At 41.2% G+C, this 25119-nt stretch overlaps 2 protein-coding genes across 10 annotated transcripts in view; one reads left to right on the forward strand and one right to left on the reverse strand.

Moving 5' to 3' along the window:
* Positions 1-190: 190 nt before the first annotated feature.
* dnal1 (dynein, axonemal, light chain 1) lies at positions 191-3573 on the reverse strand. 3 transcript variants are annotated; one of them, XM_088433780.1, is made up of 8 exons: positions 3522-3573; positions 3269-3307; positions 3029-3138; positions 2836-2891; positions 2677-2747; positions 2442-2568; positions 2186-2326; positions 191-365 (listed from the first exon to the last, which is right to left on the reverse strand). In XM_088433780.1, the coding sequence occupies exons 1-8, from the start codon at positions 3525-3527 to the stop codon at positions 322-324; spliced, it is 594 nt and encodes a 197-aa protein (XP_088289906.1). In that variant the 5' UTR covers positions 3528-3573; the 3' UTR covers positions 191-321. The 3 variants fall into 3 exon arrangements, with proteins under 3 accessions (XP_088289906.1, XP_088289907.1, XP_088289908.1); XM_088433781.1 differs by lacking the exon at positions 3522-3573 and adding an exon at positions 3416-3508 and having other exon boundaries at positions 2692-2747; XM_088433782.1 differs by lacking the exon at positions 3522-3573 and adding an exon at positions 3416-3505 and having other exon boundaries at positions 3029-3143.
* Positions 3574-13527: 9954 nt separating this feature from the next.
* gphna (gephyrin a) overlaps positions 13528-25119 on the forward strand; it is a 46437-nt gene continuing 34845 nt past the window's right edge. For 2 of the 7 annotated variants that reach the window (XM_088433773.1, XM_088433774.1), the window contains exons 1-7: positions 13528-13691; positions 17832-17910; positions 17985-18042; positions 18217-18309; positions 18521-18615; positions 18717-18783; positions 20710-21006. In XM_088433773.1, coding sequence (XP_088289899.1) covers positions 13628-13691; positions 17832-17910; positions 17985-18042; positions 18217-18309; positions 18521-18615; positions 18717-18783; positions 20710-21006 — 753 coding nt within the window. In that variant the 5' untranslated portion in view covers positions 13528-13627. Of the gene's footprint in view, positions 13692-14290; positions 14312-14366; positions 15992-16071; positions 16219-17831; positions 17911-17984; positions 18043-18216; positions 18310-18520; positions 18616-18716; positions 18784-20709; positions 21007-25119 lie in introns of those variants that run through there. The other 5 variants (XM_088433768.1, XM_088433771.1, XM_088433769.1 and 2 more) reach the window with 5 other exon arrangements.

Genomic DNA, 25119 nt, shown 5'->3' on the forward strand with positions numbered 1-25119 from the left:
GTAAATTATTTTTCCCTTAACTGGTAACTGGTGCAATACTCTACATTTGGTTGGTGATAAAATAGTAACTTTAACAATGACAATCACTCCCGCATGTTCAGATTAAGTCACCCATTTCTTGTTTATATTTGAAATTACATATAGCCTACAATAATGAAAGGGTGAAAGAGAAAAAATTCCAACAAAAAAATCGAGGCATGCATGAGTTTATGGAAGTGTGTATCCACCAAGTCTGGCATGATAGATGAAAAGATAATAATAAAAATGGTGCCTTTCAAAGAGAATGTATGTAGTTTTGCAGCAGTATAGTACTGAAGCCTATCAGTCATCATCTTCATCTCCAACTTGTTTAACGACTGGAATCCCTAGAAACAATAGAGGCAAAAGGGTAACTATCATTTTCACTGTTAAAAGCAAGCAAACACCAATTGATATGCCTTGTGGGTGAAACTACATAATTGTGCATAGGAATCAAAGTGAGAAAGCTTCCCCATGAGGTTTTGGATTCTGAACACTCATCAAACAATAGCAGGCAAGCGGAAGCTTCAGTTCAATTGTGATGCATATGATGTGTTCTGAGTATGCACTCCAGGTTAATATTTATGTTTGGTTGTAGATTATATATTGCCCAATTATTGTCGTCATACAGTTTGTGGTCAACTTTGTGAAAACAGAAAATGGCTTTGCAGAAGAAATAAGCAACATTCAGATTTTTTAAGCGTGCTATAGAGACTCGAAGCATGATAAGTGTGACACTTTTTTTTTTTTATACCAGATGCCCTTCTAGACACAACCCAGGCATTTTTATTCAGGCTTGAGACCAAGAGTGGCTGGAATTTAGCATATAATGTATGCATCATGTGGCTTTTGCCTAAGGATCGTTTTTCACCCTGACCAGGATTTAAACCCCAGCTCCCATGTCTGAGGTCATTGGTGTTACCTACTAAGTCAAGTAGCCACATCCTCGAAGAAATAAAAAGCAGAGTGCATGTGTCAAACATCATTAGATCACCTACTTTTACCCATCTCAGGGGGCAGCCATTTTTGCCACTTGCTCTTGACTGTAAACGACAGAACAGTTGCTCAGGTAATAACCAAGAATTGGCACATCTAATTCCTGATTTCTGAGTTTCGTCATGCGGTGTTCATAAGCTGAGCCATGATTAGTCATTACCTGAGCAACTGAGATGTCATTTTCAATCAACAGCAAGTGGCAAAATGCCTACAACTTGGATGGAAGTGAAAAGATGGCGCATGCTGCTGTAATTCACACCCCACAAATGCAATGGTGACCAGAAAAACCATGCTTAGATTAGTGAAGCTGCATAGAATACATTATTGTGACAGGAGTTTTACACAATTTTAAACGACCATTCACAACCTTGGACAATTTATATGATTCAATCAAGCCTTTGTACCTTTTGTTCCTTTTTCTTCAGATGAAAATGCTTAAGGTATTCGTGCTCCTGTGTAAATGTTAGTTTTTAATTACACGCACAAAAATAGTTTATTTTACATTTATTGTTATTAGATTTCTTTTGTAGCATCAAAGTAGCTAGTCAAAAAAGTTTCTAGTTTAAATAAGGATTGACTTTTTTTTTCAGGCACTTTTGATGCACTTTAGGATATTATTTATCTGTTTCAGAATAACTTGTTACCTTGCATAAACATCATAAAGCTAATATTTGTTGAAAGATTATTAATATTGTTTTTTCCCCCCTTTGTTAATGTCGAAAAGGATACTATTTTAGGTGTATAATTTTTTATGGATAATGATTTAAATTATGGTGACCGCGGCGGCTGAGGGAGTGTGAAATGTTTTCGCTTTTCTTGGGGTGGGTTGTATAAAATAACTGAGAAGCACAGGTTTAACCTAAGATTTTTGCTTTTGAAATGTGAGAGAAGGAAGCACAAACATGTAACTGTGACTTTTCATAATAGTTGATGATGAAAGATGATGAAAGGTATCCATTACATGCTTTTAGATTGAAGCAGTTGGTAAAAAATGCATGTAGTGTTGTCCAGTCAGTTTTAATTCAGATTACACTTTCCAAATTTTGAAACGTCCAAACTTAACAGTGATCGATACAAATTCCTTGAAATAATTTGAAACTTCCAACTGCATATACAGCGGCAACAATGCAATAACTCAAATATGGGAGGATACTGGTTCTGAAATACCTACCATCTAGTTTTGTCAGTCTGGGTAATCGTTTAGTAGCTTCCTCCATCCATGTTCCATCAGGTGTGTGTTTCTCTTCAAGAGGATTTCCCACAAATACCAGGTCTACAAGGCATGGTAGATCAGCCAGCTTGGAAAACTCTGCTGCAAACCAACCACAATTTCAAATCAAATGTAATCATGATCTATGGGGAAAATCATTTTCAGTTTCAGCTAATTATAAATTCTGTACTGAGTGACATTTTAAAAAATAGCTCACCCCAATCTTTGACAAGGTTGTTTGACATATAGAGAACCCTTAGTTTTTTCATCAAATGAACACCCTTCATTTTCTCTATCAGGTTGTAAGAGATCCACAGCTCTTCTAAAGTGTCGCCAACTGCATCCTGCAGAACCCATACATATAATTCAATTTATGCAAATGTGTTTATATTTTTAATATCCACGCAAGTGAAAAACAGAAATAACAAAAATACTCATGAAATGTAAAGTACCATATATGCACTCACCAGGCCAGTAAAGGCCTTGATATTATTTCTTCCCAATGATAATACTTTCAAATTTTCTAGAAAAAAAAAAGACAGAAAACAACAACTTTAGGTCTCAAATGTGTTTTTGTGTATCGCTGCACATGTTCGTAACAAAGGCCATACTGAGTTCTCCTAGATTGGTTATTTTGTCGATGCAATTTGTGGATAGACACAGCTTCCTGCGAAAGATGCAGCAGACACAGATTCCAAAAAAGCGTGATAGATCGACCAAGAAACAACTTGATAGACAGATACTGCGCGTAGATAGATGACTACTTGAACGTAGTTTTTAAAACGCTTCATGTAAAAAACTCACTCGCAATTAGGGATTTTGTTTAGAGTGGAATCCAATTTTTCGATAGGGGGAATCTGACCATAGAGTTTTACAACAGTTGCCTCGCTACTCTTCTCCCCAGTCTTCTCCTCCTGAACTTACAAAAGCACACAAAGTTAAGCAAATACATTTGTAGTGCACATTTGACGTGGGTTAAAGTTCATGGCGTCTGCAAAAAAAAAAAGGGGAAAAAAAACTTGTATTCCACATTCATTGATTTACCCATCTGGTTAGGGCTTCTTTTATTGTTGTTGCTTTCCCCTGCAAACACATCAGAAAAAACACTTGGTCATGCCGCGGATTTGGATGATTTCTGTAAATTTGCTGCTTTTAAATTATGAATGCACAATTGTTAAATCAAACACACACCAATGCCATTTTGTGATCTTTTTCATTTGTATATTGACGAAATAGCAGAAAGAAACGTTCACATATGATAAACAGAAAAACAAAAATTTGGTGATAAACTACTTACCACCATTTTGAGAGAATACTCTGGTTGCTACGCGACTACCAGTAAACAATTGAGGTGCGCTTGCGCTGTACCACCGTCATGATTCAAAATATTTTAATGACGTACAATGACTATATTATGCCAGATATTTGACAACCGAAGAGCACGTAGGTTTAGCACTATTTTCTTTTTGCATCCCGGGAAAATAAAGAATAGCTTTGTTTCCTATTGCTTTATTATATAACCTATGCAATGGCATGCAATTGTTTCGACGCGCGCTTTGTGAGGGTGTATGTACAATTCAATTCAATTCAGTTCAATTCAATTCAATTAAACCTGTAGGAGGATAAATATTTTTATTTTGTGTAAGATATAATCATTTCCGGCATTTGCTTTAGGGGCAATTGCATTGGAGGTACCCTTGCGGAAGGCAGGCGGTCATTAATGTAGGCGGACGCCAGTACGTTTCCTGAAACCGTCCAAACATAGTTTTAATCGTGGTTTCGACATCATCGTGTGCAACAGTTTTGCGGAATCGAAACAAACGGTTGGGATAACATCTTAAATTACTGGCAAGGGCCGTGTGATCTGTTAGCCTGTCACCTCGGCTTTTTATGTTTGTAATTTACTCGTTGTGAAATGTCGGTTGGTGGGGCATTTATTTTATTTTGAACTCATTTGTATTGGTTTTGTGTGAGGTGTGCGTTTAGCAGTGTCGAAAGTGTACCTAGCACCTTCTTAACTTTGCATCTTAGCCGGGATATTACAATTAAGTTGCTGAAATCTACCTCCAGCCTCAGACAGTTCATCCACGGTTGCGTCAGACTTTCCGCGAAAATTCAGCACGACACAAATGAGTAAAAGCACAATTTTCCCGTCCCAAAGAGTTGTACGTAGGTTTGCTCTGAAAAAATGTGCGTTACTCCCTCCACCAACATTGACACATTCATCACTCAAGCTGGCGCACTTGATATATATTATTTACAGTAGAGTTGTTGCATAGCGTGGCCCTCAATCAAAACAAAATCCACACCATTGCTTCTATGCAATACTATGCAACTATGTTTGTGGCCCCCCCTAACCCATTAGAGGCTCAGACCCATGAGAGGCTCATATATATATATATATATATATATATATATATATATATATATATATATATATATATATATATATATATATAATTTTTATTTTTTTTTAGCCTCTAATTGGTTAATCGTTTGGCCCGGTCATGTCGACAGGGGTACCAAACACTTTACCTGTACAACACTGTCAGCTTCAAAGCTAAGAGTGTTCTTTGACTGCTTCTTATCTGGAATAGAACAAGCAATATACTGTAAATGTTTGCCATGACGAAGGTCTGATCCACTTCCTATAGCAGAGAAAAGAAGCAAATAAGCTGTTCCTGCACGATATTCTGAGTGTGGTTGACCCACTTTGAAGAATTGCTGATTAGAAAGATATCGGCAGGCTTCCATAAATCCTGCATTTCATAACTAGAACAGTTCCGTTTGCGGCAAACACCTTGTTGTCCTTCTCAGCTTTCCAAATCAAGATTACAAGTTAGAATGTAATTCGCAACTTTTAAAAGGATTATAAATCACAATATTTTCATCTCGGGATCACTGTACAGCACAGTTTACAATATCCTCCTGAGACCCAGCCTTGGCACTTGTGTTTTGTTCCAGCCTTCATTTTATCACAGCAAGACAGCAACGCTTAAGTACCCAAACACATGAGACATTGTGAAAAGGATCTGAGGTCTTCAACTGAACACCAAAACTTCATAGGGTAATCTACAATAGGGACAGAAAAACAAATGCCCTTTATTGTGGACACAGATCAATAGGCTGGTCTCAGGAGGATGTTTAGGCGAATGCAGAAATGGCGGACATTTTACCCTGTAGACATTTTACATAATTCGTCCATACACAAAATACAGATCATGCACTTTTTGTCTAGTTTGGTTTCATTTGGACCAAATATAACACTAGCTGTAATACAATTAATTCTAAATCAAATATTAGACCAATTACAGTAGCTCTTGAGCACCTCTAAAGCCAGTATCTAATTGAGGACAGAATGCTTGCAAAAATATTCAATTCTGAGTACATCATGGCTCAACCTACAGGAGCCAAGAAAGAGCAAAGATTTCTACCACCATGGCATCTCCTACAGTACATAGCTTATGTAGGATCTTATAAGCTCGAGCTAATAAAGCCAGTGTAACCAAAATACATTTGAAAATTGAATACTTTGGAAGTTGTACAGCCCATTACATCTGATTTTAAAATGTCACAGTATTTAATGAAATGACCATAGTGCCAACAGTAATCCACAACTGATTCAAAATTCACCAGCATAAACTGTGCTTCTATCCGCCACATCACCCCCCATCCTGCAGCAGCTCCACCAGCTTCCCTTTGCTCACTATATACATCCTAAAAATGTATTCTTCACTTATAAGGCCACCCACAATCTTCCCCCTTGCCTGCACTTCTTCTGTCCCCCTCCCCACCTTACAACCACGGAGGGACAGGGCTTTTACTCACTCTGCTCCCCACCTATGGAACTCCATCCCTGCTGATCTCAGAATTGTTAACTCCATTTCACAGTTCAATTCATTTATTTCAATTTGCATATTCCTGTTCATCACTGCCCTATTATATTATTCTTAACTGGTTGCTTTCTAATTGTCTTTTATTGTAATGTATTTTAAATGCATTTGAACTGTATTGTGTTTTACTTGATTTTAAGGTATTTTTGATGTAAGGTGACCTTGGGTTTCTCGAGAGGGGATATTATATAAAAGGTTTTATTAGATGAACTGCACTTATATATCATTGGTTTGACTCATTATGATATTAATATTGATTTGATGAAAGGGATCCTTTGCAAAGGATAAGTAAGAAAGCAAGCACTATGTAAAATATCCATCTATCCGTCAATTTTCTAGAGCTGCTTATCCTCACTAGGGTCACTGGCTTGCTGCAGTCAACGAGCAGTAGGCGAGGGACAGTCTGAACCAGTTGCCAGCCAGAAAAACCATTTACGCACCCATTCATACCTAAGGACAATTTAGTATGTCCAATACACCTTCCATGGATGTTTTTGGAATGTGGGAGGAAGCCAGCGTGGCCATGTAAGCATGGGGAGAACATGCAAACTCCTAAACTCTTCACTCTGAAAAGTCAGGCGAACGTGCTAACCGCTCAACCATTTGTTTACTAGTCAGTTTTTAATCAATCAACAGATGTGACTGATTCAGAAAGTGGTTCACTGGTTTAGCGTATAGACCACATGTCACTCAAACTCTTGCATTTGTAGCTTCAGTATCATTTTTAGGAAGGGCTTGTGCAACTACTTTTGTCGAATTAAGAATCGCCAAGTAAAATAATGTCTCATTTTGTATTTATTTCTTTTGTCAAAACACCAGTCCAACATCACAGCAACTGCAGTATGCTTGGAGCTCGCAATACTTTTCATGTCAGCTGCTTGCAAGTGTCATAAAAGGTGCTAAAAATGCAACTAACATTAAATGCATGTAAATGTAAAGTTTTACAATGGTGATATTATATGTCTGATAAGCAGAAAAGAACAACACTATGTACAAACTGAATCATCGGCACACATGAACATACTGTATTACGCCTCAAAACAAACAACACAAACCACAAAAGGCACTTCAAAACACGGAGTTCCCTGCAGAGCTTGTGTTGATTTGAAGAAGACCTATAATATTAGCAATGGCAAACGTATGCATAGTTATACTACACAATGAAATTCTTATTCTGTTCACTTCCCCGAGCAGAATACATTCCACAATGAAGCAAATAATAAGGTAGGCAATAAAATTTAAAAAAAAAAAAAAAAAAACGGTAATAGAGAAATGAGGGTAGTTATAATGAAGCACTAATAATTGAATGGACTAACATTCGGAGCATATTATAGAGTAGATTAAGTTAAAACTATATACATATGAAGAGGATAGTGCAAAATATCATGTAAAACAAAATATTATGGATTAGCAGCTTTCCTGCACTGTGCAAGATTTGCAAGGTGCATGTGTGCATAGGGTAAAGTGAGTGGTGATGAAACAGATTAGTGTGTGAGGGATTTGTTCAGAATCTGGATGGCCTATGGGTAGAAGTCCTGGCCCTCAGGCTCCTGTAGCATCTACTTGCTGCAATTCAAACAGGTTATGTTGTGGATGAGTTTGTGTGTCCTCCACAGAACCCTGGTGTGGTAAATGTCCTGCAGTGAGAGGAAGGCTGCTCCAGATACGCTGTGAGGTCTTGATTACACGCTGGAGAGCCTTCCTGTCTTGTGCTGTGCAGTTGCCGTACCAGACTTTGATAGAGGTGGAGAGGACACTTTGGATTGTACATCTGTAGAAGTTGCTGTAGTTGTTGTAGTAGAGGTTTTCCTAATTCATTTGCATTGGCTCTCACTTAGTTTTCTTCATCAGCATCAGCTGCACCCTGTGTGGCATATTTTTCTAAAACAAGAAAAATCCTCATCCAAAAAACAAAAACGAAACCGCCTAAGTCCAGGCACTTATGAAACAAGTGAGGCAGACCAATAGCAGACCACCATCTCCGTGAGGAGACTCTGACAAATAGTATACCAGCATTGTAGCCACGTGTTGCATGGAAGTAATAGTAAATAAGTGTGATTACCTTAAAACGCCAGCAGATGGAGGCAAAACAACACAAATAAAGCCAAGCCCCTAGGGTCATGACAGTTGTCATGGGCTCATAACCAGGAAAATGTCATAAAGAGCGGATGAAAAAACTCAGTATTCCACATCACAACATGAAATTCTTTTAAATCGGGTAAGCTGTAACACAGGGGTCCACTATATATATATATATATATATATATATATATATATATATATATATATATATATATATATATATATATATATATACAGTCAGCCCCCTGCTTACGAGCATCCTGATTTGCGAACATTCCGCCTTACGAGCGTGGATCAGGGAGAATTTTGTCCTCCGCTTACGAGCAAACCTCTCGTCTTGCGAGCATTCCGTCAAACCAGCCATTGAGTATGTAGAAATGTTCTCGCCTAACCGCGTCAATATATTCAGCAGTTGCGTCATCTACAATCATTAATAGATACTTATGGCGGTAACGTGAACGCTATTGGTCTTACAATCTCACACTGACTGTCTCACTCACGGTGTCTAAATATATTACCATTTAAGTGTAGTGTTTGTACAGCTAAAGGGAAAAACAGCTGACATGAAATTAAATGTGCCGATTGCAGGACAAAGAATTGTCATTGGTTTAAATGTGTGTTTTTTTTTTAATTAATTGTCAATACATTCCAACCGTTTAAAAAAAAGTGCGAATAATTATCAGTCAGTCAAGGAGACGCCAATATGCTATTGGTCGATTAAGGTCACCCGGTCTCACTCACGGAGATGCTATTGGCCGGCGTCACACGTCAATCACAGAAATGCCGATATGCTATTGGCCGAACGCCTTTATCTAGCTTGATGGGACAGGATGGAAGGAAGTAGACAAAATGAGTGAAAAACGGAATGTTTTGAAGACTTTGCAAACTTTATCTGTTAGACATAGCTTCTAAAATTACTAGCAGCGGTAAAGGAAGAAATAAGAGGATGATGTTTTAGTATCTCCGTGATTTGCACCATGACTGAAAGAGTTACTGTAACACTGTAAGACCAATAGCCTATATGCGTTGCCGAATTAACTCAAGAGGTTAATCTCTGCACCCTATTACGGGTGATGATACAGCGCCATATAATAGTTGCTAGACAAGATTGCATGTCAGGTTAGTCGGCGATCTCCCGATATGCATTGGGACAGCGTCATTGTTGCAATTTTGTGAGTTGTAACCAAAGGTGAACTGACGCTCGAACAAGCCATAAGTGTGCTGCCTAGTAAATGCAACACACACAACCACCTCTCCGCTTCCACCGTGCTCAATTCACGTCGGGAAAAACAGTTGACATGAAATTAAGTGTGCCGATTGCAGGACAAAAAATCGTCACAGATTTAAATGTGTTTTAATCAATAAGATGTCAATACATTCCAACCGTTTAAAAAAAAAGTGCAAATAATTATCAGTCAGTCAAGGAGACGCCAATATGCTATTGGTCGATTAAGGTCACCCGGTCTCACTCACGGAGATGCTATTGGCCGGTGTCACACGTCAATCACAGAAGTGCCGATATGCTATTGGCCGAACGCCTTTATCTAGCTTGATGGCACAGCTGGTTGGGATGGAAGGAAGTAGAGAAAACCCTGACTGAAAAAGTTACTTTGACACTGTAAGACCAATAGCATATCTGATTTACCGTATTGACTTAGAGCATTCATCTCTGCTCATCTCTGCTTATCTCAGCACAAGTCACGTCTTTCCAAAGGTAAAAGTCATTTATCCTTTGTATTTGTTATTTAATGCAGCTGTACAGTAGATTATGTCACTTAATATTAATTTATGTATACAGCGTGATGATTTTACCTAAGGCTTCTGCGCGCGTTGCAAGCACTCACGAATTAACATGGGTTTGGATTGCCCGCTATACGAGCAATTCGAGATACGAGCGTAGCCGCTGAACGGATTAAGTTCGTAACCCGGGGGCCCACTGTATATATATATATATATATATATATATATATATATATATATATATATATATATATATATATATATATATATATATATATATATATATATATCGTATTTGCCGCTCCGGTATATAAGCCGCAGCAGCAAAAATTGACCAAAAAAACCCATGACTTGCCACAGATAAGCCACACTGCACTATAAGCTGCAGGTCATAACATCAGATATTTATGCAAAAAGATGGTATATGAATGTTTTAATTTGTTTTTTATATTTATTTGTTTAAATATATATATATATATATATATATATATATATATATATATATATATATATATATAAATATATATATATATATATATATATATATATATATTGGCGCACCGATCCCCGGCTACAGAAGCATGCTCTTGGGACATGGAATGTCACCTCTATGGCGGGGAAGAAGCCTGAGCTGGTGTGCGAGGCCGAGAAGTTCCAGCTAGATATAGTCAGACTCGCCTCCACACACAGCTTGGGCTCTGGCACCAGTCCTCTCAGAAGGGGTTGGACTCTCTTCCACTATGGAGTTGCCCGCAGTGAGAGGCGCAGAGCTGGTGTGGGCATTCTTGTTGCCCCCCAACTCAGCGCCTGTACATTGGGGTTTACCCCAGTGGACGAGAGGGTAGCCTCCCTCCGCCTTCGGGTGGGGGGACAGGTCCTGACTGTTTTTTGTGCCTATGGGGCCAAACAGCAGTGCAGAGTTCCCACCCTTTTTGGAGTCCATGGAGGGTGTGCTGGAGAGCGCTCCCTCTGGGGACTCCCTCGTTCTGCGGAGCTGTCAATTGATCACCACCTGGTGGTGTGTTAGCTTTGATGGTGGGGGAGGATGCCAGCCAGACCTGGCAGACTCAAACGTATCGTGAGGGTCTGCTGGGAATGTCTGGCAGAGTCCCCTGTCAGAAGGAGTTTCAACTCCCACCTCCGGCAGAATTTCTCCCACGTCCCGGGGGAGGCGGGGGAAATTGAGTCCGAGTGGACCATGTTTCGCGCCTCCATCGTCGAGGCGGCTGATCGGAGTTATGGCCATAAGGTGGTCGGTGCCTGTCGTGGCGGCAATGCCCAAACCCACTGGCGTCCAGCGGTGAGGGAGGCCAAACGGAGTGCGGCTTCGGCGGTCGCCAAGGCAAAAACTCGGGTGTGGTAGGAATTCGGTGAGGCCATGGAAAGCGATTCTGGTCCACCATCCGGCGTCTCAGAGGGGGGGAAAAGTGCACCATTGACACTGTGTACAGTGGAGATGGGGCACTTCAGACCTCAACTCAGGACGTTGTGAACCGGTGGGCAGAATAATTCAAATACCTCCTCAATCTCACCGACACGTCTTCCTCTGAGGAAGCAGAGCCTTCGGGCCCCGAGGTGCGCTCTCCCATCTCTGGGGCTGAGGCCACTGAGGTGGTCAAAAAACTCCATGTTGGCAAGGCCCCGGGGGTGGATGAGATCCGCCCGGAATTCCTGAAGGCTCTGGTTGCTGTAGGGCTGTCTTGGCTGACACGCCTCTGCAGTATCGCGTGGACATCGGGGACAGTGCCCCTGGATTGTCAGACCGGGGTGATGGTCCCCCTTTATAAGAAGGGGGACCGGAAGGTGTGTTCCAACTACTCCCCGGTAAGGTCTATTCAGGGGGATTGGAGAGGAGGGTCCGTCAGGAAGTCGAGTCTCAGATTCAGAAGGAGCAGTGTGGTTTTCGTCCTGGCCGTGGAACAGTTGACCAGCTCTACACCCTCGGCAGAGTCCTCGAGGGTGCATGGGAATTCGCCCAACCAGTTTACATGTGCTTTGCGGACTTGGAGAAGGCGTTCGACCGTGTCCCTCGGGGATCTCTGTGGGGGGTGCTTCGGGAGTATGGGGTACCGGACACTCTGATACGGGCTGTTCGGTCCCTGTATGACTGATGTCAGAGCGTGGTATGCATTTCCAGCAGTAAGTCGAATTCGTTTCCAGTGAGGTTGGACTCCGCCAAGTGGAGGAGTTCAAGTATCTCAGGTTCTTGTTCACGAGTGAGGGTAGGACGGAGCGTGAGATCGACAGACGGGAAACTGTCACGTCTGCTGTCATGCGGGCTCTGCACCAGTCTGTCGTGGTGAAGAAAGAGCTGAGCCAAAAGGCGAAGCCCTCTGTTTACCACTCGATCTACGTTCCTGCCCTCACCTATGCCCACGATTTGGGGGGTGTGACCGAAAGAACAAGATTCCGGATACAAGCGGCCGAAATTAGTTTCCTCCGCAGGGTGTCCGGGCTCTCCCTTAGAAATAGGGTGAGAAGCTCAGTCAACCGGGAAGGGCTCAGCATCGAGCCGCTGCTCCTCCGCGTTGAGGGGAGCCAGTTGAGCTGGTTTGGGCATCTGGTTAGGATGCCCCCCGGACGCCTCCCCAGTGAGGTTTTTCGGGCATGTCCCACTGGAAGGAGGATATGTCTCTCGGCTGGCCTGGGAACACCTGGGGATCCTTCCGGAAGAGCTGGATGAAGTGGCCCGGGAGAGGGAAGTCTGGGCTTTCTTGCTCAAGCTGCGGCCCCCGTGACCTGACCCCTGAGGACAGCAGTAGAAGATGGATGGATGGATATATATATATATATATATATATATATATATATATATATATATATATATATATATATATATATATATATGTGTGTGTGTGTGTGTGTGTATACAGTGGACCCCGTGTTATGGCGTCCCTAACTTACGTTATTTTCATGTTGCGACGTGGAATAGTGAGTTTTTTCATCTCCTCTTTATGGTATTTTGCTGGTTTTGCGACCAAAACAACTGTCATGACCCTAGGAGCTTGGCTATATTTGTGTATTTTTGTTTTTCGGTAATTGCACTTATTTTCAGTTGCCGTCCCTGCAACACGTCACTACAAGGGCCACTCAAAGGTAAATAAATCCTTTCTATATTTTTTTGTTTATGATGTTTTCTGATTGTACACATGTATATAATATATACATAGCACTTACTATACTATTTTGGTACCAATTTTAATATGTATGTATAACTTCGATGTTTTTACCTGGAGTTCTAAACGCATTAGCTATTTAACATAGGTTTGGGTTGCCCGTCGCACGGTGAATTCGCCTTACGAGCCCAACTGCAATATATATATATATATATATATATATATATATATATATATATATATATATATATATATATATATATATATATATATATATATATATATATACACGCGGTATAATCTATACTCACACAACATGTGTGTGTGTGTGTGTGTGTGGGGGGGGGGGGGGGGGGGCTTTTGGGTTTACATTCTGTTAATATTTTTCACCCCAAAATACAATTACAAAGCAATTTCAAAACCGGTGTCCACAGACGCGCGCGCACCCAGGCACACAAGCCAGCGTGGTGAGCACGCGCGCGCTGTCGTCCTCCAGAGGTGCAGCGGCAGCTAACGCTCCGCAGCACAGTTTCTATGTATGTTTTGTCACGGTGCAGAGAGCGGTTTTAAACATGGCGACGGACGGGATGGTGCTCACCAACCACGACCATCAGACCCGAGTGGGAATTCTGACAGGTAAGAATGTGTATGAGGAAACGTGACCAAGTGCCCCTAAATTGTGCATGCATGTGGCGTCTCCTCGTCGTTGGTGCCTGCTCAAGTGTGTCACGAAACTAGCTGTTTTCACTGCAGAGGTAGCTGTGGTTAGCCAGCATGCTAACCGGTTCTGTTTGCTGTCATTGATCTACGTTAGCAGCTAGCCATTGGACAGGTCAGACAGATGTTGAATGCGCTCAGAACGAAGATTGTGATGTTCTATGTATATGTTTGAAATGCATTTAGTTAAATATGTAATGCCACGTCCAGCACCATTTTAGATACATTCACGCTACAGTGGCGAGATATTTTAATGAACGCCAAGCGTCACAAGGAAAGTAGACGTTTGGGAAATACTTTCAAAATCAGGTGTCCGCTCGCCCCCATTCCCTGTCTCTGTTTCAACAAGCGTCAATATAAATGTGTGCTTTTATTTTGAAGATAAATGGCCCATTTCCTGTTAAGTTCGATTGCTGTTGCTACCTTGATGCTAGGAAGTGGTATAATTTCTAGCATCGTAACGACTGTGCAGACCAGCAAGCTTATGATCTGCATAATTCATGTAACTGTATTTGCAGATTTGTGTCCTGCTTTTATGGGTTTGTTTCGTTTTTACACTGACTACACTGTCACTTTGACAGACACTTGGTCTGTTCTGTCTTCCTATGTAACCCTTCCTTGATAGGAATGTACTGTGTTGATCATAAATCGTGCTCTTGTAAATCTAATTAGAAGGCAAGATCCGTCACCAGTGCAAAATGAATTCTCGTTTGCAGGTTGTTTAGCAGCCTCACTAATTCGCTTAGCCGATGTTTTTCATGTTGTCGTGAAAAAGAACAGTGACTTGCGGGGACTCGTGTGGCAGTCGCCAGCAGGCCTTCTGCCTTCTCTCCAAGGCAAGGGGAGACGTGCTCAAAATGCTCAAAGAGGAGCAAGCCAGCAGCTGACTGGGAAGGGAAAGCTGTTGTAGTAATTTTGACGAGGTGACGTTCTGTACGCGAAACCCTCCTGAGCAGACCACTGACACTCGCATTAGTACAGTTAGTGAGTGAATCAACAATGACATTACATAGACCTTGAAATGAACAATTACAAGTTCTAGGGTGAGCAGCCGGGTTCTTGATGCCCTTCGAAAATACTTATAGCCCCCCACAACATTCTGGGAGCATTACTTTGTCGGTCTCCCCTTGGCAATGGTCACTAAAATTTAAAAATTAAGTGCAGTGTGTCAGTATGTAATGGAGTTCCATTCCGATGGCCCACATTTGTATGCTAGGCACAATACACCATCATTTATTGCTAATCCATGCAAATGGAATTGTAACGCCTATATTTATAGCAAATACTTCACAGTTCAGCACACTTTTAAGCTGCTTTTTACACATGGTACTTGCCGGCTTTTACACATGGCACTTAGCAATGAGTAGCGTACCGTCAAAACCTTTCATTGTGTATGCGCTGTGCATTGCCTTATGTTCAAATTGAAAGTGGTGGCGGAGTGACAATGCTGTTAATTCCTATTAGGTGGCCACGCAAGCATTTCCAAACTTGGACAAACGTGCACCGAGGTAACTTTGTCCTTTCATGCTGGCCCATGGGGAGCACCAAGATAATCACGTTCTGTACATTGTGAAAAGGCCTATATGCGTGAGGTCAGGCGGAATATCATCCAATCTTAACTCTTTCAGTGCCATGGATGAGAATTTTCATCTTTTGAAATAGTAATGAAAATAATGAATAATAACATTCTCTTCAAATACTTTTTTTATTTTTTTTTTTAATGCAGGGTAGCTGACACCCTTGACTAGCTAGTGCTTATCTACTATTAGGTCATTTGAGCACTGTAGTGATGCCATTGGATGGCAGTATTTTCATACATACAACACATATATAACATACAGTGGACCCCCGGGTTACGGCGTCCCTGGTTTCCGTTTTTTTCACTTTATGACATACATAGGTTTTTTCGTCCCCTCTTAAAGGTATTTATCCCGCTTTACGATTAACATCAACACCTGTCATGACCTGTGGGGTTATTTGTGTTTGTTGTTTTGCCTCCCTCTTGAGGCGTTTTTAGGTAATTGCTCTTATTTTCTGTTGCCGTCAAACTGCGTCTGCTGCAATGCGTCACTACATTGCTGGTCTGCTATTGGTCAGCGTCTCGACTCCCTAGGATACTGGTCTACTATTGGTCAGTGTGATGGGGTCACGAAGATGCTGGTCTGCTATTGGTCGTCGCACGGTGTCACAAAGATGGCTGCCTAAAGACATGATCTCGTGTGAGAGTGCTTTCAATATCCTATTTATTATGCATTTTAGTGCTTAAATAAAACTTGAATTGTTATCCATGAGTCCCAAGATTGCTAGTGATGTTAAAGAGAGAAGTAAGAAGATGATTTATATGGAAATGAAGCTGGAGATAATCAAGAAATATGAAGAAAGCTAAGCTAGCATAGCTTAGGCTACCCTTACTAGGGAATATGGTCACAACAAGCATCACTCAAAGGTAAATAATCCTTTATATATTTATTATATTTTAACTGTATGCATTTGTACTATATATAAGTCACACATACTATACTATTTTGATACCAGTTGTACCATTTAATATGTCTATACAATTTTTATGTTTTTTCCTGGGGTTTGGTTTTAAACACATTAGTCAATTAACATAGGTTTGGATTGCCCGCCCTACGGCAAATTCACATTACGATCCCAACCGCAGAACGGATTAATCTCGTAAACCGGGGGCCCACTGTAAATTGGAATTCAAAGATCTCTTAGTTTCTTAGTTATTCTAAGTAAGTGACTCAAGTAACTGAAAATAATTCAAGAAAATCCGGCCAATTTTCAAAATAAAAGTTTTTTCAAGGTAAAATAGCTTTCACATCCAGATCATACCTAAATTTGTTTTACCAATTGATTCACGGACTGGTGATTGGGGACCTCTGCTCTAGGAGACTTGTGCTCTCTTGTGCCGCTTGTTTGGCATCTTTGAATGCCCCCCCGTCCACAGATTTTTACTATGGGGAAAAATAGGAGACAGCAAACTAATAGGAGCCCTCAGCTTGCTTAAGTCTCAAATACCTTTGAGGCTTCTGTCTCAATGTACAAAATTGTACACAAATTACAATGATTAAATTAATCATATAACTGAATTATAAATGCTATTCATTTCAAATACAAACCGTTAATTAGATGCAAAGTGAGTTATTATCAATGGAAAACCATTCCATATGCTAACATATACCAAAGGGAAATACCTGGCACAAACGAAAATGCTAACGAGGTAAATACATACAAGGCAGCGCTATATAACATGCTGAAGATAAGAACTAACATTAGCTATCATGTTATCCACAGTCACAAGTTGTTGGATAAACAAACAAACTCATTTTGAGCATCTTTTCATAAATGGCAACATTCTTACATAGAAAGTACAACTTACAGACACTCGTGGGCCAGATTACACAGAGAGACAAAACAACGTGTGTGTCACCGACTGACTGCTCTCCACTGAAGTAACACTGTCCTTCTTCCCGACAGAATGTAATATAAAAGTGGCCAGACGCGGTGCCAAAAAACAAAGCTCAAGTCAAACAAAATCAACACACATGAATGAACTTAGAGAATTAACTAAATCAGTTCCAAAACATCATTATTTTGGGTGCGGCCCATATGGCCCGGTACCAGTTGTACTGGTCTGCTGACCAGTGGTTGGGGACCTCTGGTTTATCTGATACTTATGTTTCTTTGATTATCTTTGACATTAAATTGGGGCAATACTGTTTCACGGGACTGTGACAGAATTGGAGGTCATATACGATTTGTTTATGACCTCTACAGTATACCTCTCTGGTCAATATGAAATTCTCTCTGTTAATGCCTTATGTTAATGAAATACACTTAGGAAAGCAAAACGTATGCAGAGTTGCTTTCATACAAACAACTTTACTTTTAGTTTAGGTCTTTAACACACTAAAGATGTTTGTTTTCAGGGGTTTTTATTCCGTCAACTTTTCAGCTCAATTATATAAATCACACATGTACTTTGGGCAGGTTGGCAGATGGCACACATCCATTTGACTTGTCATAATATTTGACCTTATTTTTTCTCAGTCAGTGACAGTTGTTTCAAGAACTTGGCTGAGGACAGGAGTGGGGTCAACTTGAAAGACCTGGTCCATGATCCTTCACTGTAAGTCTGCATATACACTAGCACAGATATTTTCTTTAACAGACTCCTCTAATTCTATTTGTCATGATCTGCAGGTTGGGTGGGGTCATCGCAGCATATAAAATCGTTCCAGATGAGATTGATGAAATCAAGGTATCTGATTTGACTTTGAGGAAATCTCACAGACACACGAGGAACATTTTGCTCCATTGCGAAAGTTTAGATATTCAATCTTTATTTTCACCTAGTTTAAACTTGCTTGTTCTCCACTCATCAAATTTTAGCTCTAAGTGGTAGTTGTTAATTCTGTGATTGTGTTTTGTTCAGGAAACTCTTTTGGAATGGAGTGATGACCAGGAGCTTAATCTTATTCTCACTACAGGGGGAACTGGATTTGCACCACGAGATGTTACGCCAGAGGTGCTCACATTTAATCTCAGAAAAAACAAGAAGTGTTCTTCCATGACTATTGTCCAGAGTGTTTTGATGTAATGTCTTAGTTAATCAGGGTGTTGATTGATTTTCTTTGAAATGTCATAACTAACTAAGGCCTATCTTCATAATGTGTGTATGTGTAATATCATGTGTATAATTCAATTGATTGTTTACTAACAAACTCCGTAACTTGCAGGCCACCAGAGAAGTGATTGAGCGTGAGGCTCCAGGCATGGCTCTGGCAATGCTGATGGGATCCCTTAACGTTACACCGCTGGGCATGCTGTCCAGGTGAGGATTTGATTTCACTTCTTCACTGCCCACATTCCTCAAATCTATTTGATTTGAGTTTATTTCATACAATATATACTAATTTGCTATTCTGATTTCAGGCCAGTGTGCGGTATCCGTGGTAAAACTCTGATCATTAACCTGCCAGGGAGCAAGAAGGGCTCTCAGGTAAATGTATTATGACTCTGTTCACTCTGATTTTTACTACGTTAAATGAGATGGGATGAGATCACATTCTGATGGTTTGATAACCTTGAGCAAAAATATTATGGTATTGAAATTACAGCTCTAAAAATACAGTACATCATCTTTTTGCTAAATAACTATTTTTCTAAATTATAAAGTTTTATTTTTAAACTAAATATATAATACAGCATATGTTACAATAACAATTTACCACGCTAAATATAAATAAGTAAATACAATCAAAACAAACCTTCCATTTTGCTCTCCAATAAATGTATACATACAGCACACACAAATATTTATGGTTGAACACAAAAAAGATTTATTTAAAATACATTACCATTGAGTTGTTTGCACAGGGGAAATGTTTTATTGGTGGGCCACCCTCCAAGTTATCAGTCCTAATTTGAGCAACATCACTTAAAGTGCTCAGTAAAAGGAGCATATGATATCCTGTTAGCCACGTTTCCAGTGGTAGTTAGCCGGCAAAGCAGGAAGTGTACAACCACAGCTGTATCGTGAGGACTCATGTATAATACACAATAGAGAATATATTCATTATTTTTATTATTTGTTTATTTTTTTGGTCAATGGTCTCACCGGGAGCCAATCGTATGTTGTTTTTTTTAAGAGTGCCTGTCTCCCTCATGAAACTTGCACAAGCTTGTTACGTAGACGCGAAGGGAGACCAGGAAGAGCAGCGCTGCACCAGAGCATTTTAAATCTTCTACCTAGATTTATTTTATAATAAATGGAATTTCAAGTGTAAACTATGATTGTTAAAATGGTTGGTCAGCGACAGGGTTCTTTCTAATTAGACTTCTGGGTGCCGCTAATATAACCGCGGCTCACCGTGAAACTACAGCCAAAGGGATGGGAAGGGATAATAGTACAGTTACTGTTAAAGGTTTAATCCTTTAAGAGTTAAGTAAATATGTGTACTGTGGTAATATTTGTCTTAAATATGTCAAGTATAGGTATTTTCACATTTAAAAACAATTCAGGTACCCACACACACATACTTCACAATTTCCGGTCCCCATTAACCAGGATTAACAAGGGATTACTGTACATCATGACGTATAACCCTGCAGTGTTTATATTATTTTGATGTTAGGGTTAACGGTGGCAACTCCTGGGCCGTCTGAGCCACACCGAATCAGCCTTGAACACTTCTGCCACTGTGTCACTGGCTTATGTGCTCATGTCGCCAATTCAGCAGCCAGCACCCTCTTAGGCACAACCCCGTTGAAAGCAAAGTCGGTACTCAAAGGTTGTGGGTGGTACCATTTGCTCTTTTCCCACAAGTATTAAAGAAGTTAATGTAACAAAAAAGCTGTGAAGAAGCAGTGTCATGAAGCTTTCACATAAATGCATGAATTGTTTCTAGACTTTAAGCCCATTTCTGTTCTTGTGTCATGAGATCAAAGCATGTCAAACTTGGTTAAATACCGTCTCTCCAGCCTCAGACTTATTTGTCAAGATGAGACAGACTGATAAAAAAATTATATTCTTAAACATAAAAGAATGGCTGCCTGAGGAATCTTTACTTGTTTTGATATATTTTTGTTTTATTTTGTCTTGACTAAATGACTGGAATCAAGGGTATGTCTATGTTAATCAGTTATCAGCAGATTAGGATCTAAAATAGATCGTATCAAAAGCTCATGATGGCAAAATTCCTCGTTTGTTGCCTCTGGTAACTTTTTTTTTTTTTAACTTGCTTAATACTCAATTTAGCTACTTTATTTTATTGACGCTCATACCGAATTTACTGCGCGTTCATACAGCATATACTCTTAACTTTTTTAGACGGCTATGATAAAACTCTGCATGCATTAGCTATGGTTAGCTAACTCTTTTTCTTTTTTTTTCTTTTTTTTTAATTCATTGTTCCATTTTTTGCAGGAGTGTTTTCAATTCATCCTTCCTGCTCTGCCCCATGCCATCGACCTGCTGCGCGAGGCTACAGTTAGGGTTAAATCTGTGCATGCCGCACTCGAACAGCTGCCTTCCCCTTCTTTGCTGTCCAACGCACATGCCAATACGCATGCCCATTCACATACTATGGAGCGTGGTACCCAGTGCGAGGAGGAGGACGATGAAGAGGAAGACAGGAGGAGAGGGCGACATGCACACCACCACCATCACCACCATCACCAGCATGGCTCCTCTCACATCACCGCAGCTGCTATCGCTGCAAAGGTAACAGACTAGCAGGTGATATGCTGTTGCTATTTCAAAATTGATCAGAGAAGCTTTTAGAAACCTTGTAGGTAATTTTGGCCCTTATTACACGGATATCGAGGCTTTTGAGGAATTGGCAGAAACAAACCTGTCAAGATTTTCTCCCAAAAATCTGTAAAACTGTAAAAAACTTTTTTTCCCTTTTTTTTTTTAATTGGATCAAGTATTTGGGCAAAATTAAGCTTTGTATATGGCAAAGTTATTTTGGGGAACACTTTTTTAATTTAATGTATTGCCTATTGAAAATTTGGTAAAAAAAAAAAAAAATCTTAAAATTTGAACAAACTAGTCTAACTTCATTATTTCTCAATGTTTTACTTACTTTTCCCATTTTTTCTTCCATTTCTCAGATTGACTGACAACTTTCAGGAAAAAATATTCACCAGTATTTTGAAGAAGGCCAAAATTCTGTGACTTGTCAATGAAAAAAAAATGGCGTTTGTTTCAAATGCTAACACTCACCCCCAAAACTGGTTGTCAATGAGAAAAACATTAGCGTTTGTTTCAAACGCTAACACTCACCCCCAAAACTGGACTAACAAATGTATTTGAAAAATTACTGTTGAAAATAGCATTGTGGGTGACAGAATATGTCATATATGGAAGTATTTTTGCATTTATTTGTTCATGAGATATTACCGGAGCAAATTCTCCTGCACTCTTAAGTGCTCATTCCATGTTTTTTTTTTTTTTTTTTTAATTGACAAAATGGTTGCCTGCTCCAGAGGTTGCCAATTAATTATTGCTTTAGCATAATTGGGTCCTCCATGCATTTGCTACCGCTTTATCCGGAGTCGGGTCACGGGGGCAGCAGTTTCAGCAGGGAAGACCACACTTATCCCTACTCAGTCACTTCGGCCATGCTCTTCGAGGATGAGGATCCCAGCCCAGCCAAGTGATATAGTCTCTTCATTGTGTCCTGGGTCATCCTTGGGGCCTCAAACCTGTGAAACACATCTGGAACACCTCACCAGGGATGTGTCCCAGAGGCATCCTAACTAGATGCCAGAGCCACATCATCTGGCTCCTCACAATGTGGAGGAGCAATGGCTCTACTCCCAGTCCCTTCCAAATGACCGAGCTTCTCATCCTTATCGCTAAGTGAAAGCCTGGACACTGCAGAAGTAACTCACGTCGGCCACTTGTATCTGGGATCACGTTCTTTCTGTCACGACTTATAGATTGTGATCATAGGTGAGGGTACAAACGTAGCTCAACCGGTAAATCAAGAGCTTCTCCTTTTGACTTAGTTCCTTCCTTACCACTACAAACCGAACTGAGCGTAGCGTTATGCTGCGTGCACACCGAACGCGAAAATTCGCGTTGCTACGCTCATTCGCGGGCCTTTCTGTCGCTGGTGTACTATTTTGTCGTGCGAGGAGAGAGGAGGGGAGTGCAGCGAGATTGCTGTGCACTTTACGATAAATCCGGAAAGAAGAGCATTGCTGAGAACTTTAACTTTTCTGGGACGTGACAGAGCTAATATTTTCACCGACAGCACCTTTATTCTTCTTTTTTTTTACACAGCGTGTCCCTCTCTTTGCGGCAATACTCACCCGCCAAAAAATAAAAGTTTCAACGTCGCAATCAAGTGGCCGAGACCGTGCTAAATATTGTGCTGACAATGCTACGCTATCGTTAGCTTAGCACAGTAACTACGGTTCAACAGCTGTTAAGTGAAACAAACGCTGCACATACCAGTTGTCCCAAGTTCTCGCTTCCGCCATTCTACAAGCCAGGTGAGTGCTCTTGCTTGGCTCTATTTTGTATTGAAAGCTCAGCTGGCCGTGTTGGATCGCTCCCATTGACCGCAAAGCGGCCGCCATGATTTATTCCTGCCCCCTGCGTGAGCCATTGAATGTTCCCTGTTGATTGGCTGTCGCGACGCGAAAAAAGTTCAAAAATTTTAACTTTACGTGAAAGGCAAAATTGCGCTTCTCGTGACCGCGGGCGGCCATTCGCGTCGCTCCATTCACGTCCATCAGGTCGTCCGATGCGCATTTGCGCCCAGTCACGAACATTAATTACAATAAAAAACTCCGCTTTTTCGCCTCGTTCGCGTTCGGTGTGCACTCAGTTTAAGACAAACTGACAAACTGGACCTCCTCGATGCTTTGGCAGTGTCTAGGAATTCTGTCCATAAAGTTAATGAAAAGAATCAGTGACAAAGGGCATCCTTGGAGAGTCCAACCCTCACTGGAAACAAATTCGACTTACAGCTGCCAATGCTGGCCAAACTATGACATTGGTAGTACAGGAACGGAGCTGCCCATATCATGGGTTAGATACCCTATACTCCTGAAGCACCCTCTACAGAACTCCCCAAGGGACATGGTCGAATGTCTTCTCCACAAAACACATGTAGACTGGGCAAATTCTCATGCACTCTTAAGGATCCTGCCAAGGGTGCAGCACTGGTTGACTGACCACACTAACCTTCCTGAATCCTAGGTTTGATCCTCCTTTTCAGATCCTCTGAATAGATCGTACCAGGCAAACTGAAAGTGTGATCCCTCTATAGTTGGAACTCACCCTCCTGTCCCCCTTCTTAAAAATGGGGACCACCACCCCAGTCTGCCAATCCAGAGGCACTGTCCTTGATGTCCATGAGATGTTGTAGAGGTATGTCAACCAGGACAGCCCCACAGCATACAGAGCCTTACGGAACTCCAGGCAGATGGCCTCCACCCCAGGGTCTCAGCCACCAAAGAGCTTTTTAACCACCTCGTTGACATCAATATCAGAGAACCCACCACAGAGTTTCCAAACTGTGCTTCCTCACAGGAAAGTGTGTCGTTGGAATTGAGGAGGTCTTTGAAGTATTCTCTCCACCGGCTCACGACATCCTTATTTGAGGTCACAACGCTTCTCCTTCCTGAGATCCCAGACAGTCGATTTTCCTCAAAACTCTCCGGAAGCAGTCATCAATGGCCTCTCCAAACTCTTCCCACATATGAGATTTTGCCCTGGTAGCCGCCGAAGCCGTATTCTGTTTGCTCAGCCGGTTCCTGTCAGCTGCCTCCAGAGTCCCCCAGGTCAAAAAAGCCTGATAGGACTCCTTCTTCAGGTTGACAGCATCCATTACTGCTGGTGTCTGCCAGGTTGGACCAACATCTTCCCCACCATCAGAACCCACACACCCCCCGGTGGTGATCAGTTGACAACTTTTACCTTTTTTTTCACCTGAGTGTCTATGCAGGCACAAATCCAATGACATAACCATAATTTCAATCATCAAACTGCGAAGTAATCCCACACCTGCTCAGTGCCTCTCACTGTGGGCAACTTTAGAGTGGAAGAGTGTCCAACCACTCTCGAAAGGGCTGGGACCAGAATGCGAACCGTGTGTGGAGGTGAGCCCAACTATAACTAGTCGAAACTTCTCTTCCTCACACAACACACAACATTTCATGTCCCTAGAGCGAGCACCTGTAGCCCATTAGATTGCTAAGATCCCCACCTTTGTTTGCCTCTTAGCTCACACAGCACCTGACCGCTTTGGCCTCTCCCACAGGTAGAGTGCTCATGGGAAGGGGGACCCACTGTGTCCTTTCGACCTGCGGTTGGCCTGGTCGTATGGCCATATGCCTGGCCACCAGGCAATGAGCCCCAATTCCAGGCCTGGCTCCAGAGGGGGTCCTTAGTCACCCATGTTCAGGCAAGGGAAGCCTGACTCAAATGTCTAATATTGTATTTGTATGACAAAAACAGCTTGGCCATATATATAAAACAATCAAATGAAGATCGGTGTGTACGGAGGAAACTGTTTGACAGCTTGACAGTTACTCCAGTGGTAACTTTAAGATGATGCATGTCAGGCTCTCAGAAAAACCTTTACAAAATATAGTGGACCCTCGTGTTAAAGCGTCCCTGGCTTACATTTTTTTTCATGTTGCGATGTGGAATACTGAGTTTTTTCATCCCCTGTTTATGGTATTTTCCCTGTTTTTCAACAAAAACAACTGTCATTACCCTAGGGCAGGGGTGTCCAATATTTTTGCAAAGTGGGCCAGATTTGGTGTGTTAAAAATGCAGGGGGGGCCAACCTTGGCAGGCGTTCTTTACATATAA

The sequence above is a fragment of the Hippichthys cyanospilos genome, chromosome 14 (assembly GCF_059441005.1).
Source record: "Hippichthys cyanospilos isolate Australia breed blue-spotted pipefish chromosome 14, RoL_Hcya_1.0, whole genome shotgun sequence".
NCBI lineage: Eukaryota > Metazoa > Chordata > Actinopteri > Syngnathiformes > Syngnathidae > Hippichthys > Hippichthys cyanospilos.

Coding starts and splice junctions, on each gene's coding strand:
- dnal1 (XM_088433780.1), bottom strand. Junction 2,892..3,028: donor AACAAAATCCCTAATTGCGA/GTGAGTTTTTTA, acceptor CATCTTTCGCAG/GAAGCTGTGTCTATCCACAA. Junction 2,569..2,676: donor GCCTGGTGAGTGCATATATG/GTACTTTACATT, acceptor TGGGTTCTGCAG/GATGCAGTTGGCGACACTTT.